Here is an 18,212-nt window from a genome sequence, read left to right as displayed (position 1 = left end):
GGAATCTGCAGAGTTCTTAATGTGGTGTTCACACCTACCTGCTAGTGGGCTCAACAAACTAGCAACATGTTTAGCTACACGACATGTCGGAGCCCCAATATTAGAAACAATAGGCCTCAACGGGACAGCCTCTTTATGGACCTTAGGGAGGCCATATAATCTAGGTGGTACAGCACAGTAAGAATTAAGACTCTTGATAGTATCCTGTGACAAAGAACTTTTCTTCAGGAGGTTATTAGTCTTTCTCTCGACACTCTTAGTAGGTTCAGCACCGATTTTGCGATACGCCGAATCAGAAAGTAGACACTGCATATTTAAATGTAATCGTGCTTGTTCAATAAAACCGTGGCATTTCCATTGTCAGCAGGTAAAATAACAATATCAGGATCCATTCTGGCCCTCATCTCGTGGTCGTGCGGTAGCGTTCTCGCTTCCCACGCCCGGCTTCCCAGGTTCGATTCCCGGCGGGGTCAGGGATTTTCTCTGCCTCGTGATGGCTTGTTATTATGTGATGTCCTTAGGTTAGTTAGGTTTAAGTAGTTCTTAGTTCTAGGGCACTGATGACCATAGATGTTAAGTCCCATAGTGCTCAGAGCTATTTGAACCATTTTTTTGATCCATTCTGAGTGAACGTAAAGCAGCTGCTGTAATGTTACACTTGGGTGGACGGGCCCCAGTCAACACACGACATGCTTTCCTCCTAACCTCTTCCGCAGCCTCGGAAGGTAGTTTCCCTTGCACATTGCTTCCTCCTTGCAGTTGTGCCTTGAGAATGGCAGGGTGTGCTCCTGTCGAAATATAGGCGGTGGTCGACGACGTCACCCGGCAGCAAACCCGTAAGTTCGAAATGTTCACATGTGTGTGAAACCTCATGGGACTTAACTGCTAAGGTCATCAGTCCCTAAGCTTACACACTACTTAACCTAAATTATCCTAAGGACATACACACACACCCATGCCCGAGGGAGGACTCGAACCTCCGCCGGGACCAGCCGCACAGAAACCCGTAAGTTATTTGAACATTCAATTCGCCGGGAAAAGTTAATGTCTCTCATATCGACGGGTGTTTGAGGCAAGAACCTGACCCGTCCAGGACTTGCTTTGTCGTTGCAGATTCTGGCATGTACAATACATCCAATAAGTTCATTGTGATTGATGTTACACTCAGAAAACGTGTTTGGGTCTAAAATTAAGACTGCTGATGATGATAAGCTTACTGCTTCGTAGTACAGGTTCTTTGAGTATTCCATGTAGTTTGCTTTGGCGCATTGTCGCCATTACTATCATAATTTCGTCATTCAGAAAGCGTCAGTTACGGTGACGTTTCTGAGGACAAAGAGAACTGTAGGTAGCGATACGTCGTAGAAGGTAAGCAAAGTATTGGCGCGTATGTCTTTAGCGTTACATGGGTTCCGTATGCAGATAAGTCACCAGTTCCGTGTGTCGCCGTAAGACACGAGAAAAGCGAAGAGGTTAATAAAAGTGCTAAGTGTGGCAGGTTAATAAGGAGCTCATGACGCATCTCCTTATGATGAAGAGTATGCAGCATCTTCAACAGTTCTGTCACAGACCAACTTATTATACAATTACATGTCGGAAATTGGCACATATTTCTTGGAAAGCTTTAAGAAATCCTTATATTTCTCAGCTTTAATTGGTGCAGGCACTTTATAAATATTATGTAATATTCCCTTGGGTTACATCTGAAACTACTATTACGTCTGAAGATTTTTCTCCGTAAGGCCAACATGCTGCGTTCTGTTTGCTAGAAATTGTCAAATCTGATCATAATTCCGCTAGTAATTTCTTCACTAGGTGATAGTGCGGATCAACCTTGGCGCTCGAAGCTACTGCCTTCTGGGTTTCGTGGACGGAAAGAGCGAGCATGGTTTTACAAATACTCACACACAGCGTCCCGATGCACAGTGGGCCAACCCATTGAAAACCTGGACATGATAGGAAAAGAAAGGGTAGACTTTTCAACTTATGTTTCTCGAAATCTTGTGTAGACTAAGCTGGTGTCACTTCAGTCTCAAGTCGCCGTGGTATTTTAGCCGAGGGAGGCGCCGGAGTGGTAAACACACTGTACTCGCATTCAGGAAGATGACGGTTCAAATCCTCGTCCGGCCATCAAGATTTAGACTTTTCGTGATTTCCGTAAATCGCTACACGCAAACAGCAGGATAGTTCCTTTGAAAGAGCACGACCGATTTCCTTTCCCGTCGTTGACACGACCCGAGCTTGTGCTCCGTCTGTAATGACCGCGCTGTCCATGGGACGTTAAACCCAGTCTTCCTTCCATTCCTTTGTGACATCTGCCGGTAAACAGTGAACCGGACAACGAAACATTTTTCATATATTGTTTGTCCTGACGGCACTCCTACCTATTTTCCAGGATAAAACAAGATGGCTAGCGCTCCAGGAGAAATGTTTGACATTTTTAATCGGTGTAATGACGTATATCGACTTAAAATTAAACTACCACCGATATTATTCGAAGTCTTTGGCTACAAAATTGCCTTTTCGTGGCTCCACTTTTGTAAGCGGCTCTCCTACTACATTACTAATACAGCTAACTAGTTCAAATGTACTTGCGCTCATATGTTTGCGATGGTTCCACAGGTTAAAAATTGGTCCCTCGTTATTGCATAAACTATTATCTGCACAAAAAGAGTGGTATTAGGGTTTCCTGAAGAATTCATGAGGATCTTTTCGGAACTGTGATCTTAATTTTTTTTCACAAATTGGCAAATAATTTTTACAAGATTGTACTTTACCCGAGTAATATGATTTTTTTTGCGAAATGCTGGAGAAGTATTCAAGTTTTATTCAGAGAACTCTAGAACTAAAACATATCTGTCAAGCACTCCGAAAAAATATATTTCTCGAAAGTCGGGTACCAACTTCAATTTGCAATGATTCCCAATGCCGACAATATTCCACATAATTTCGAATATGCCATGATCGAAGCTGCTCCGTTGACGATTTGTCGGCTGTCTGAAGATGCGCTGGAAGCTCAGAATAAGGATGCCTGGCGTTACCGATACGATTTTACTAGCAAATATTCCCGTGAGAAAACGATGCATGCCGTATTCGATCGGCTTCTAACACCCTCGGATTCATTCATCTCGGGAGTCCAGAAAATGATAACTGAAGACAATAACCAGATGTCAGTCTCAGATAACAGATCTCCTTTTCGCACCATGTGCTAGTGGATAACTCAACAACGACCCTTCTGAAAGCAATAAAGGTACAAGCTACAAATGTAACTATGATTTCGGTTCAAAAATGTAAAATATCTAATTAAACAGACCAGTATGGAAATTTCGCCTTCCGTGCGTGGTAGCCGCGCGATCTAAGGCGTCTTGCCACGGTTCGCTTGACTCCCCCCGTCGGAGGTTCTAGTCCTTCCTCGGGCATGGGTGTGTGTATTGTCCTTAGCGTAAATTAGTTAACGTTAAATGAAGTAGTATGTAAGCCTAGGGACCGATGGCCTCTGCAGTTTGGTTCCATAGAAACTTATCACAAATTTCCGAAAAAAAATTCGACTTCTAATTCGTTACCAGTGACCTCACAGTACTACATATCCGAAGTTAAGCTCGAATCCGCTACATTTATCATTTCTGACATGCCAAAGTCAATCTGTTATCTTGAATTTTGTAATTCCGAAATCGGATTCCTAATCAGCGATCCAAAGAATCTAAAACGAACACAGTTTTGTACGATTTTATATCAATTTTTCCGTTGTGTCCAGGTTCTGAAGCGATTTGGACCACTGTGCCGCGTGTCGCAGCAGAGAGAGTTGAGCTGAGTGACCTGCAGCATGACGCTGGTGACGTTGTAGGAGCGGCCGAGCAGCTGGTGCAGCGCGTCGATGTTGTGCAGGTCGCTGCTCTCGTAGTCGTAGAGGCGGCCCGCGTACCGCAGCAGGGACAGCGCCTCCGCCGCGGGCACGCCCGACGCCTCGGACCTGCGAGCACACCACCAGTCTGCTGGCAAACTGACAGTCCGCATCGTCCGGGGAAGCGAGCGCTGTGCCCAGCATACTATACTGCTGGCAGCTACATTTACAGCAACACGAAGGCGGCATTCAACGAACGTCAAATTTGCATATAATTTATTACGTGCTTCTACATCTACAGCTACATCTGCATGGATACTCTGCAAATCACATTTAAGTTTTAAAAATGGTTTAAATGGTTCTGAGCACTATGGGACTTAACGTCTGTGGTCATCAGTCCCCTACAACTTAGAACTACTTAAACCTAACTAACCTAAGGACATCACACACAACCATGCCCGAGGCAGGATTCGAACCTGCGACCGTAGCAGTCGCGCGGTTCCGGACTGCGCGCCTAGAACCGCTAGACCACACATTTAAGTGCCTGGCAGAATGAACACGTATATCTTTCCGTACGAGCTCTGATTTCCCTTATTTTATGGTGGTGATCGTTCCGCCCTATGTAGGTCGCTGTCAACAAAATATTTCCGCATTCGGAGGAGAAAGCTGGTGATCGGAATTTCGTGAGAAGATTCCGTCGCAACGAAAAACGCCTTTCTTCTATTGATTTCCAGCCCAAATCCCGTATCATTTCAGTGACACTCTCTCCCATATTTCGCGATAACATAAAGCGTGCTGCCTTTCTTTGAACTTTTTCGCTGTGCGGGTGGTCCCGGCGGAGGTTCGGGCACGGGTGTGTGTGTTTGTCCATAGGATAATTTAGGTTAAGTAGTGTGTAAGCTTAGGAACTAATGACCTTAGCAATTAAGTCCCATAAGATTTCACACACATTTGGACATTTGAACTTGAACTTTTTCGATGTACTCCGTCAGTCCTACCTGGTAAGTATTCTAAAAGAGGACGGACAAGCGTAGTGTAGGCAGTCTTCTTAGTAGGTTTGTTACATTTTCTAAGTGTCCTGCCAATAAAACGCAGCCTTTGGTTAGCCTTCCCCACAACATTTTCTATGTCTTCTTTCCAATTTAAGTTGTTCGTAAATGTAATACCTAGGTATTTAGTTGACTTTACGGTTTTACATTAGACTGATTTATCGTGTAACCAAAGTTTAACGTGTTCCTTTTAGTACTCATGTGGATGACCTCACACTTTTCGTTATTTAGGGTCAACTGCCAGTTTTCGCACCATTCAGATATCTTTTCTAAATCGTTTTGCAGTTTGTTTTAACCTTCTGATGACTTTATTAGTCGATAAACGACAGCGTCATCTGCAAACAACCGAAGACGGCTGCTCAGATTGTCCCCCAAATCGTTTATATAGATAAGAAACAGCAAAGGGCCTATACACTACCTTGGGGAACGCCAGAAATCACTTCTGTTTTACTCGATGAGTTTCCATCAATTACTACGAACTGTGATCTCTCTGACAGGAAATCGCAAATCCAGTCGCATAACTGACATGACTGAAACGATATTCCATAAGCACGCAATTCCACTACCAGCCGCTTGTGTGGTACAGTGTCAAAAGCCTTCCGGAAATCCAGGAATACGGAATCGATCTGAAATCCCTTGTCAATAGCACTCAGCAAGAGCTAGTTGTGTTTCACAGGAACGATGTTTTCTAAACCCATGTTGATTGTGTGTCAACAGACCGTTTCCTTCGAGGTAATTCATAATGTTCGAACACAACATATGTTCGAAAATCCTGCTGCATATCGACGTTAACGACATGGGCCTGTAATTTAGTGGATTACTCCCTCGTCGAGCGAACGGTTGTATATGATTGTTAAGTATGGAGCTAATGCATCACCATACTCCGAAAGGAACCTAATTGGTATACAGTCTGGACCAGAAGACTTGCTTTTATTAAGTGATTTAAGTTGCTTCACTACTCCGAGGATATTTACTTCTACGTTACTCATCTCGGCAGCTGTTCTCGATTCGAATTCTGGAATATTTACTTCGTCTTCTTTTGTGAAGGCATCTTGGAAGGCTGTGTTTAGTAAATCCGCTATGCCAGTACGTGTTAGATATGTGTTACGCGACGAGCAGCGCGTGACCTTGATTGGGACTAAGAATTTTTCGCTGCCTCTGCTACAGCGCCGTATATATTACTAGGCTCGTGTTGCACAAAAATATATAGGTTAGGCGACTTAGGTTATGCGATTAATCCTTATCAATACTGTTATCGCGCGTTGTTCGCGCGGTACTGTTAGGATTGTCTTCGATAGTATCTCCATTGTCATCGAGCAGAGAAGGCATTAACTGTTTCTTGTCGCTAACATACTTCACATACGACCAGAATCTCTTTGGATTTTCTGCCAGGTTTCGAGACAAAGTTTCGTTGTGGAAACTGTTATAGGCATCTCGCATTGAACTCCGCGCTAAATTTCGAACTTCTGTAAAGGATCGCCAATCTTGGGGATTTTGCGTCTGTTTAAATATGGCATGTTTGTTTCGTCGTTTCTGCAACAGTGTTCTAACAACAGTGTTGTGTACCAAGGAGGATCAGCTCCGTCGCTTGTTAGTTTATTTGGTATAAACGTCTCAATTGCTGCCGATACTGGTTCTTTTAATTTAAGCCACATCTGGTCTACACTTATATTATTAATTTGAAATGAGTGGAGATTGTCTCTCAGGAAGGCGTCAAGTGAATTTTTGTCTGCTTTTTTGAATAGGAATATTTTTCGCTTATTTTTCGAGGATTTTAGGATTACAGTATTCAATCTCGCTACGACAACCCTGTGTTCACTAATCCCTGTATCGGTTTTGATGCTGGTTATTAACTCACGATTATTTGTTGCTAAGAGGTCAAGTGTGTTTTCACAACCGTTTACTATTTACATAGGCTCATGAACTAACTGCTCCAAATAATTTCCAGAGGATGCGTTTAGCACAATTTCGGGTGATATTTTATGCGTAATTCCGGAATTAAACATTTACTTTCGCCAATATATCGAGAGTAAATTAAAGTCACCACCAACTATTATCGTATGAGTCGGGTTGGATTTGCAAGTGATTAGCGGTTCACTGCAACTTCGCAAAGCAGGTGGGAACAGAGTTTTAAAACTACCATAGTCTACCGTAGATCATCGTAAGTAAACGTAGACTATGGCGGATTTCTTAGCAGCTTTGGTCAGTTAAGGTCGTAAGCTGTACATTAATTATACTGTGTACCTATCGGGAATTACATTTCGGGGGCTTCGTTTACGTATGCAATCTGTCTCTTACTAGATTCGTCTGGTAAACTAGAAACGGTAAACAATCTATAAGATGAGTGTGAATATATTGGACTGCATAACCCACAGAACATTGTTGTTTTACATAGTTATTCTCCTGCCTGTTATTTATAAATAAACAGTATTAATAGCAAAATTGAAACTGTCATTGTTTAATTAGAGCTTTATTCGAAAATTGTTGGTTTGTAACGTAAAACAGAGGGACGTTGTGGCAGAAATAAAAAAAGCTGAACAGAAAAAGCAGTTTCCTCAAAAAAGATGAAACTAAAAACCTCAAAAACAAAAATATATCAAATATCGCTCCAATACTTTGGCGAGCTGAAATAAAACATGACTCTGTTAATCATAAACAGTTGTTGCACTTGTCAATAATAACAGGTAAAGCTTGTCTTTGATGAAGATGAAGAGTGTTCCATCGAGTACAAAATAATATTTTCATAGATTTTTTGGTGTTGGTGTATGTAAACTGTGTTTTCATCAAAAGTAATTGTTTTGGTTACATGAAACCCCAGAAGTTACGCAAGCGGCTATTTTTTTTTTTACTTATAAAATGCAATTTATATTTTGTAAGCATATAGACTACACACTGGAGTAACACTGAACGATAAGCGGTTCTGATTAAGTGCAAAACAAACGCAATACAAAGAGAAGCCATGACCTCCCTATCAATGCTACCAATGCTACCGTTAGTCTTACCTTTTACTACGTCATTTACGTACTGTACCAAAACTACCGAACCGTGGTACTGTGGACGGATCGTGGCCTATGCAGATGACGGGTTATCATCCGGTGTAGGGCAACACGTTTCTGCGTGTATTTTTCACGCTAATTCCGTTCGAAAGTCGGTTGTGTTTTTGTTTTCCTCCAAATTAATTTGCTGACAATTTTTTTTTTCAGAACCAAACTGACCAGTGATTTAAGTAAAATGTTATTTGAACTGCGTATGAAAAGAGAGAGAGCCGTTGTTATTCTTTTACTCCGCGTTTCAATCTGTACGCAATGTCAGTAATTTACGGAAGAAGGAGACGATTACCAACAGACAAGAGTATTGCCATCTGTAGGAATCATGATCATTTGACAGAGAAACCACGGAACGACGATGAAAGTGAAAAAACCTAAGCATGACCGGCGAGTCTTTTTTTATGAGTAGCAGCCCTGTAATTATAATTAATACAATGTGTTCTCCTGTTTTGCTACGTAACAGTGTAACTGAGTTTCCTCTTGTTTTGTGGAGAAGGAAATCTTTTCTATTGTTTTCTCGATTGTTAATAGAGAGCCGTACGCCTGTGCACATAGAAATGAGATATTAAAAATATATACAGTGCAAGAAAGTTTGTTGTAAGTTGTAAAGAGAGAACGATACTGTAAGTAAGAAGCGTATGTAATTGACCGGTTATTAAAATATAGTGTAAGTGATCAGAAAGTCTTCCATTATTTCTAGTTATTCAGATTATGGCCTGCTATTCTTTTTTTAATACATATTTCAATTACAGTCTTTCAGCGGGTAATATACCGGGAGTTTGCTTTTGCTGTGACAGAGGGGAACATTAATATCAAATGGGACCAACGCTGACCTGGGCCTCGCCAGACACGTCTTCGCTCTGTAATCTCATTGACTGGACTAGAGCCACCCGCTGTGGCCGAGCGGTTCTAGGCGCTTCAGTCCGGAACCGCGCTGCTGCTACGGTCGCAGGTTCTAATCCTGCCTCGGGCATGGTGCCCTTAGGTTAGTTAGATTTAAGTAGTTCTAAGTCTAGGGGACTGATGAGCTCAGATGTTAAGTCCCATAGTGCTTAGAGCCATTTGGACGATTTTGACTGGACTAGAAATGTCTTCGGCGATCAGTTCCGCTTCGAATTGAGCCCCGATGATTGGCGAAGAGAAGTCTGGAGACGCTCTGGACGGCGGTGGGATACTAACCTGACTGTCGCTCGCCATACGGGCCGTCAGCCAGGAATGATGGTCTGGTATGTCATTTCTCTTTATAGCAGGGTCCCTTCGATTGTCATCTGCAGCACTCTTAAAGTAAGCGGGACGTCGACGATATTCCACGTCCTTTACATTTCAGCAAGGTAATGCCTTCCCCGCACACGGCGAGAGGTTCTACTGATTGTATTTGTACTTGCTTAACCTTACCTTGGCCAGGAAGGTCACCGGATCGCGCCCCAACTGGGAACGTTCGGAGCATTATGGGCAGAGCCCTCCAACTGTGTCAGTATTTTGACGAACTAACGCGCCGATTGGACAGAATTTGGCGCGATGTTCCTCAGGAGGACATCCAACAATTCTGTTAGTTCATGGCAAACCGAATAATTGTTTGCATAAGGGCCAGAGGTGGACCAACGCGTTATGACTTGCTCAATGTGTGAAGCTAATTTTCTTGAATAAATTTTCTGAAAATTTAGTGATTTGTTTGTCTCTACATGTGCATCACATATACCGACTTCCGTCGCCTTCGGATAATTCGTGAGTGGTGCGTCTCTCTCTCTTTTTTTTTTTTTTTCTCCTTAGGAGTGTATTTTCTGTATGCTATCGGCGGACTGCAGCCTGTTGCACTGTAGGACATCCACTGACATTCCAATAGCAAAAGAGTATTTCTCGTGAAACACAGATTTTAACGTCACTGCCCGTTACATCTCGAAACAAAAAAAAAGCCTTTACTTTCCGATATTTCTTTTGGCTCGGTATGTTGGTAACTGATTTTTTAAATATTTAATGCGTTCGTCTGACGGATTAAGTCGATAAACAGCATTTTTGCGAACAAACGCCGTGACTATGCTGCTTTCGTTGTTTGGGATCTCACAAGTATAATGCGAATATTGAGTCAATGTGTTCCGGATGGTGATGCTCTACGGCATGCAGGATTTCAAAGCGGCCTCACCAAACAGCCTCCCTAGAGGACAGACACATACTTAGCTCGACTGTGCAGAATCGTACAAGTCATGTATCTTGAGTTAGCAGCAAGATAGTTCATTGCGATGACTAACATCAGCTGCGGCCGTTGTCGCAGTTTCCCTAGACACGGCAGCAGAGAGAAACGCGCCAACAGAAATGCCTCCAGCCCAAATCTGGATGGAGGAGTGGCTCCAGGTTACGTTTTCAGACGAGTTCCTCTCTGCTTCCAGCATCACGCTGGACATACCCGCGTGGGGGAACGGCGCTCCAAGGAGCACAAACGTTACTAGACATGTTTTACCGTACGGGGGGCCACTGGGCACTCAGCGCGATCATCTCTAGATTAGGTACCGGTGATTTAGAGAGCAGATGTTCTCCTGAATGACACATTCACCGAATCTGTCACGCACGGAGAACATTTAGTCACGGATTGTCGAGAGACCGGCACGCCATCACACGCAATCTCCTGCAGTTAGTGAACTCCGGCATAGAATTGCATTAGCATAGGGTCATCTACCCATATCGATCATCCAATCTCAATTCAGCTGGACACCCATCCGGGTTGGAGCTGTTGTTGCTCCGAGAATGGCAGCGCTATCTACTAAATTTCGCACTCCATATACTCCTAAATCACTTACAAATATAATCATTTATTCTTTCTGCATACGCGCTAAGACAAAACAAACCGACACACTACGAACGATTTACCCGACAGGGACGAAAATCGGTAGATGTGACGTACAGTTTTCTGACTGATTTGATGCGGCCCGCCACGAATTCCTCTCCTATGTCAACCTCTTCTTTCACAGTAGTACGTGCAAACTAATTCCTAAATTATTTGCTGGATGTATTCCAGTCTCTGTCTTTGTCTACAGTTGTAACCCTTACAGCTCCCTCTACTACCACGCAAATTATTCCTCAGGTCTTAACAGATGTCCTATCACCCTGTCTCTTGTACTTGTCTGTGTTTTCCATGTTTTCCTTTCCTCCCCGGTCTGCGGAGAACGTCTTCATTGTGTACCTTACAAGTCCACCTAATTTTCAACATTCTTCTGTAGCGTCACGTCTCAAATTCTTCGAATCCCTTCTGCTCTGCTTTTCCCTGAGTCCATTTTTCACTACCATACAATGCTGTGCTCCAAACGTATATACTTAGAAATTTCTTCCTCAAACTAAAACCTTTGTTTGTTACTTGCAGACTTCTCTTGGCCAGGAATGTCCCTTTGCCAGTGTTTTTTTTTTATTCTCCTTGCTTCGTCTGTCATGGGTTATTTTGCTGCCTTGTTAGCAAAATTCCTTAACTTCATCTACTTTGTAACGTCAATCTTGATGTTAGGTTTGTTTCCATTCTCATTTCTGCTACTTCTCGTTACTTTCGTCTTTCTCTCAATCTACATTCTGTACTCATTAGTCCGCAGCTCGTGGTCGTGCGGTAGCGTTCTCGCTTCCCACGCCCGGGTTCCCGGGTTCGATTCCCGGCAGGGTCAGGGATTTTCTCTGCCTCGTGATGACTGGGTGTTGTGTGATGTCCTTAGGTTAGTTAGGTTCAAGTAGTTCTAAGTTATAGGGGACTGATGACAATAGATGTTAAGTCCATAGGGCTCAGAGCCATTTGAACCATTTTTGTACTCATTAGACTGTTCATTCCGTTCAACAGATCCTGTAATTCTGCTTCACTCTCACTGACGATAGCATGTCATCAGCGAATCCTGCCACCGACAATCTCTCACCTGCATCTTAATTTCTATCTCGTGAGCCTTTATCTATTTCCATCATTGCTTCTTCGAAGTATAGATTGAACAGTAGGGGTGAAAGACTACACCCCTGTCTTTCACTCTTTTTAATCCCAACACTACGTTCTTGGTCTTCCACTCTTACTGTTCCATCTTGGCTGTTGTAAATTTTGAATATTACCCGTCTTCCCCTATAGCTTACTCCTATTTTTCTGAAAATTTCGAACTTTTGCACCGTTTGACATTTTCGAATGGATTTTCCAGGTCGACAAATCCTATGAATGTGTCTTCATTTCTCTTCAGTCTTGGTTCCGTTATCGACTGTCTCTCTAGTGGCTTTACCTTTTCTAAGTCCAAACTGATCTTCATGTAACAGATACTCAGTTTCGTTTCCATTCTTCTGTATATTATTCTTGTTGGTAACTTCAATGCATGAACTGTTAACCTGATTGTGCGATAACTTTCTCATTTGTCGCCTCTTGCAGTCTTCGGAACTGGGTGTATAATGTCTTTCCGAAAGTCAGATGACATATCTCCATTCTACACACCAGACTGAATAATCGCTATGTTGACACTTTCCCGCATGATTTTAGAAATTCTGGTCGAGTGTTGTCTATCCCTTCCACCTTATCTTAAGTCTAACAAAGCTCTTTTAAATTCTAATATTGGATTCCCTACCTCTCATAAATTGACTCCTGTTTCTTCTTCTACCGCCTTATAAGACAAGTCTTCCCCCGATAGAGGCCTTGAGTGTACTCTTTCCTCGCATCTGCTCTCTCTCCTCGGCATTTAACAGTGGAATTCCCATTGCACTCTTTATGTTACCACCCCTGTTTTTTTATTTCATCGAAGGTTGGTTTGATTTTTCTACATGCTGAGTCAGTCCTTCAGACAATCATTTCTTTTTCGATTTCTCCACATTTTTTTTTCACGCGCCATGTCGCCTTAGCTTTCCAGAAATTCCGATTTATTTCATTCCTAAGTGACTTGTATTCCTATGTTCCTGAATTTCCCTGAACATTGTTGTACTTCTTTCTTTCGTTGATCAACTAAAGTATTTCTTCTGTTATCCATGGCTTCTTCGCAGTTACTTTCTTTGTGCCTATGTTTTTATTTTCAACTTCTGTGATTGTCCTTTTTAGAGTTGTCCATTCTCTTCCATGGAACTGCCTACTGATCAATTCCTTATCGCAATATCCATTGCCTTTGAGAACTTCAAGCGTATCTTTTCATTTCGTAGTACTTCCGTATCCAGTTTCTTTGTGCAATGATTCTATCTGACTATACCCGGTTCAGAATGTCGATATGATTGACAGCTAAGCACAGCCGAGCTGTTGGCGGTTCGCCGGTGCGTGCGTACGCAGTATGGCTGCAGCGGCAACAGCCGTGCCGTTCTGTACCTGCTCACGCTATCTTTTAACGTGCAGTATTGAGTTCGTTCGCTTTGTAGGATCGTAATATCCTTGTGGCTTAGCAAACGCACTCTCATGTATAAAATGATATCACATTCCTATTATTTGTATATTTCAACAAAAGTAACACACATTGCACTGTCTTATACAATAATCACAATGAATCACATTCATTTGTCGTAAAGGGTGTTAAAGTGAATCTGAATTGCTTATGTAAATACAATAACTAACAACATTAAAATAATATGAACAGATTTTGTACTTACCAATCACCGTACTGTGCATGTCATACTTGTGCAGAAGAGAGCTCACGTGTCTGACCATGCAAAAAGGCGTTAAGCAGACTTTTGGGGGGGGGGGGGGGAAGCACTTCCACTACGGGCCCTAGACAATCTGTAGCGCAGAATAGACTCGCCGCCTCGCCGCACTACGTTTCCAGGCGTGAGCGTCGTCTGGAAATGGCTACAGTAGTCGCTACCTGCAGTAGCAGAGAGATTTGACAACGGTGAACGGAACAGCACGCGCGGCCAAGCGCGTTCTCTGATTGGTTGTTGCTGTGGTAGCAGCCCTGTAAACAGCTAGACGTCAATCATTTTGTTATTATGATCTGTGTACAGTCTCTTAAACTTCACTCTGCTCTTCATCACTATTAAATTGTGATCTGAGTCTATATCTGCCCCTGGGTACGCCTTACAATCCAGTACCTGATTTCTGAATCTCTGCCTGACCATGATGAAGTCTTCCTGTATCTCCCGCCTTTTTCCAAGCATACCTCCTCCGTTTATGATTCTTGAACAGAGTATTTGCTATTACTCGCTGATATTTATTGCAGAACTCTATTAGTTTTTTTTCCCCTCTCATTCCTAGTACCAAGCCCACATTCTCCTGTCACGCTTTCTTCTACTCCTTTCCCTACAACCGAATTCCAGCCCCATTGACTATTAGATTTTCATCTCCCTTTACGTACTGAATTGCCAGTTCGATATCCTCATATACTTTCTCTATCTCTTCATCTTCAGTTTGCGACGTCGCCATGTACACCCGAACTATCGTTGTTAAGTGTTGGTTTGCTGTCGATTCTGATGAGAACAACCCTGTCAAAGAACTATTCACAGTAACTCATTCTATGCCCCACCTTCCTATTTATAACTAATCCTACTCCCGTTATATCATTTTCTGCTGCAGTTGATATTACCCTATAGTCGTCCGATCAGAAATCCTTCTCTTCTGTCCATTTTAGTTTACTGGTTCCCATTATATCTAGACTGAGCCTTAGCATTTCCCTTTTCAGATTTTCTAGCTTCCCTACCACGTTCAACCTTCTGACATTCCACGACCCTGTTCGTAGGACGTTATCTTTTCGTTGGTTATTCAATCCTTTTCTCATCGTCCCTCCCCTTTGGCTGTCTCCTCCCAGATATCCGAATGGAGGACAAGTCCGGAATCTTTTCCCAAAGGAGTGATCAACATGACACCTGTCCTGTGGATATACATTATGTGTCTTTAATGCAGTGGTTTCCATTGCCTTCTGCATCCTCATGCCGTTCCGTTGATCATTGCTGATTCTTCCGCCTAATGTAGTTTACCACCCCAAGGGCAAGAGAATGCTCTGAACCTCTGTCCGCTTCTCCGTCCTCTTTGACCAGGACGTTGGGTGACTGAGGTTGACTTTTTATCCCAGAAGCCTTCGACCTGCATTGCTAGTGATTTTCATTCAAAATTTAAACGGTGGCGGAGTGCATACCCCGAACCGATCCTTATGCAGGCAGTTATTCGGCTTGCCACTGACTGACAGAGTTGTTGGATGTCCTCCTGAGGGATATGCTGCCAAAGTACTTTCAGTTAGCTTGTTAGATGATCAAAGTCCCAAGCTGGTTGGAAGGGCCCAGCCCATAATGCTCCGAACGTTCTCAGTTGGGGAGACATCTGGGCAAGGTGCGGTTTGGCAAGCACGAAAGCAAGCGGCAGAAGTTCTCACCGTTTGTGGGCGGGCATTATCATGCTGAAGTGGATGGCTTGCCAGGAGCGGCGATAAAACTGGGCGTAGAATATCGTCAACGTACCGCTGTGGTGTAAGGGTGCTGCGAATAACAACGAAAAGGGTTCTGCTTTGAGATGAAATAACACGTCAGACCGTCACCCCTGGCTGTCGGGCCATATGACGGGCGACAGTTAAGTTGGTATTCCACCATTCTCTGGGGCGTCTCCAGACACGTCTTTGGCCAGGAACCTCATCGACTGGAGTAGAATTGTCTTCTGTGACGAGTCTCGCTTCGATCTGAGACTCGATGACCAGCGAAGATGTTCCAAAATGGCTCTGAGCACTATGGGACTTAACATCAGTGGTCATCAGTCCCCTAGAACTTAGAACTACTTAAACCTAACTAACCTAAGGACATCACACACATCCATGTCCGAGGCAGGATTGATCCTGCGACCGTAGCAGTCGCGCGGTTCCGAACTGAGCGCCTAGAACCGCTAGACCACCGCGGCTCGCAGGTTCGAATCCTGCCTCGGGCATGGATGTGTGTGATGTGCTTAGGTTAGTTAGGTTTAAGTAGTTCTAAGTTGTAGGGGACTTATGACCACAGCAGTTGAGTCCCATAGTGCTCAGAGCCATTTGAACCACCGCGGCCGGCAGCGAAGATGTGTCTGGAGATGCCCCAGATGGCGATGGGATGCCAACCTTACTGTCACCCGCCATTCGCTATTCGGACTTGTCAGATCATTCAGTACCGACCGGTCGTTGTGCCATCCCCTGCAACTGGCGTCATTCGGATGCGTTAAAGACGGATATGTGATCAACAAACCGGTCTCCCAGAAATTGTCAGCTTCCCAGACCCGGTATCCTTTACTTATGCCTTACGTAGCTGGTCAGTTGGTATCACGGGTCTTGGTGAATCCCCTTCCAGTCCTTCCACCAAGGAAAAGTCTGTGGAGGTACCAGGGTAGTGGAGACAGGTACGCCACGAGGCGTGACCGCTCAGCTACAAAGCAGAACATGTGTGCTGTCCTCTATTTCTACATTGTCTTACAGTCTACGGCCCGACAACCAGCAGTGATGGCCATTTCATTTCGTAGCATTTCATCTACCAACTTCCGTCCCATTGGATAATTCACTCGTGGCCCGTCGTTTTTCTTTTCCTTTTTGTCTTTTTTTGTCTTAGAGAGTATTTTCATGTTATCGAAAACGTTATAGAAATTTCACATCCCATCGAAATGCATCCGACTAATTGCTGCTCGCTACTCTGTCAACTTGTTGCCATTATTCAGAATTCGAAAAAGACTGAGACAAGGAGATCCATTGGTACCAACTCTGTTCAACGTGGCCTTGGAAAAAGTAAGCCATGACACTGGTCGAATCAGAGAACTAGAGATTGTGGGAACAGACACACTCCTACCATTTGCTGACGGTATTGTGACTCTTGGTGACACCCTGGAGCAAGTATGCGCTGACACTTCCCATTCCTCCACAACTGGTAGTGAATGAGGATAAAACCAAGTATCTCGAAGTACCACATCGTCAAGCTCTTTTTTCTTCATTTTTTTTCATTCCCACTAAAGGGTATGCCTTTGTACGAGTTCAAGACTTCAAGTAGGGGGGCGGGGGGTCCCTAATGACAAGTAAAAGTGACGCGACGAAAGAAGTGCATCAACGAATCATAAACACCAGTTGCATGTTCTCTAGACTGAACAGTGTTTTCAAGTCATGACTGATGTCAGAGAAGAATAAGGTGCACCTGTACAGGACACCAGTACGGACGGTACTTTAACATGGTTGTGAAATCTGGGCGACATCAGCAAGAACCGAAAAAGTATCTGTGCCTTCGAGTGGAAGTTTCTTCGAAAGATCTATGGATCCGTCTACAGTACCATGGGAAGGGGACAAATATCAAAAGACGACCTATCCAACAGTTTGGAAAGCCACACATTGGCCGAATATTAGGTTACAAAAGTGTACGGTAGTTTGGCCACGTCGTTCGAGAGGATAGATTCTTCCCAAAGTGAGTCCTCCATTCTGAGCCTGCTGGAAGAGACCCCAGCGAACGTCCAAGGGTGCGATCGAGTGTTAACAGTCCTTAAGTAAGTGGAGCCGACAGCGGTGGAAGGTGAAGCTGGAGACGGATGGATTACTATCTGCAGCAAGTATTTACTCTGTTGTGACTGATTGATCTCCTTTTTATTTTGCTTCTTGTAACGTGTCCTCTTATAATATTTTATAGAGTGCTGTTTGTTCTCCTCTCGTAGTGCGACTATTATTTTTTGTTTTCTGCTGTAGGCCTTAAAGGCTCGCTAAAGCAATACATGAGGATTTAATGACGGTATTGCACGTAAAACATTTTTATTCTCTTTCTTAAGGTTTTGCATTTTTAATATTCTGTAGTGAAGGTTGTGAACTTGAAAGTGGTCCAACGTACTGAACAACCAATGATATTACGAGCATGTAGCTAGATGAGCACAACTTCTTATGTTGTTCCCGCAACCGTGTTCAAATGAGCGAATGAATATATCAGTAGCGCCGGCGTTGGTATTTTGTACTCACCGTCAGCGACTAGAGACGACTACGTGCTCGACGTCGCTACCATATACAGTGGCGCGCGACATAGATGTTGCGAGGTCGACCCCTGATGACGAAGGAAATTTACGTCTCCATTATTCGTCTATCAAGATAGGAAGAAAAGGCGGTGGCATAAAATTTTTGATCAGCAAATTAGGATCCATCATCCTAGCTTCAATTCCAAACCTTTTCGAAACGTCCCGAAAAGAGCCGACGTGTGGTACTGTTGATGGTCAACTGTGCATCATAGCCGTGTTGTTGCTATTCGAGAGTTGTAGAATGCGCTGGAACCAGTTTCACCTTATTCCTTCCTTTCATTCCTCGTTAATCCTTAATAACAGAAATACAAGAAAGTACAGAAAACAGACACGTGAGTCGCAGATCACAAGAAAGAAAATACAAGCCATTTCCATAAAGA

General features: G+C 43.5%; 1 protein-coding gene across 1 annotated transcript in view; it reads right to left on the bottom strand.

Moving 5' to 3' along the window:
* LOC126252411 (sodium channel protein Nach-like) overlaps positions 1-18,212 on the bottom strand; it is a 197,728-nt gene that overhangs the window by 160,742 nt on the left and 18,774 nt on the right. Inside the window, 1 exon segment of the mRNA XM_049953336.1 lies at positions 3,817-3,970. Coding sequence (XP_049809293.1) covers positions 3,817-3,970 — 154 coding nt within the window.

This window comes from Schistocerca nitens, chromosome 1, assembly GCF_023898315.1.
Source record: "Schistocerca nitens isolate TAMUIC-IGC-003100 chromosome 1, iqSchNite1.1, whole genome shotgun sequence".
Taxonomy (NCBI): domain Eukaryota; kingdom Metazoa; phylum Arthropoda; class Insecta; order Orthoptera; family Acrididae; genus Schistocerca; species Schistocerca nitens.
This window is presented reverse-complemented; position numbering and strand designations above follow the sequence as displayed.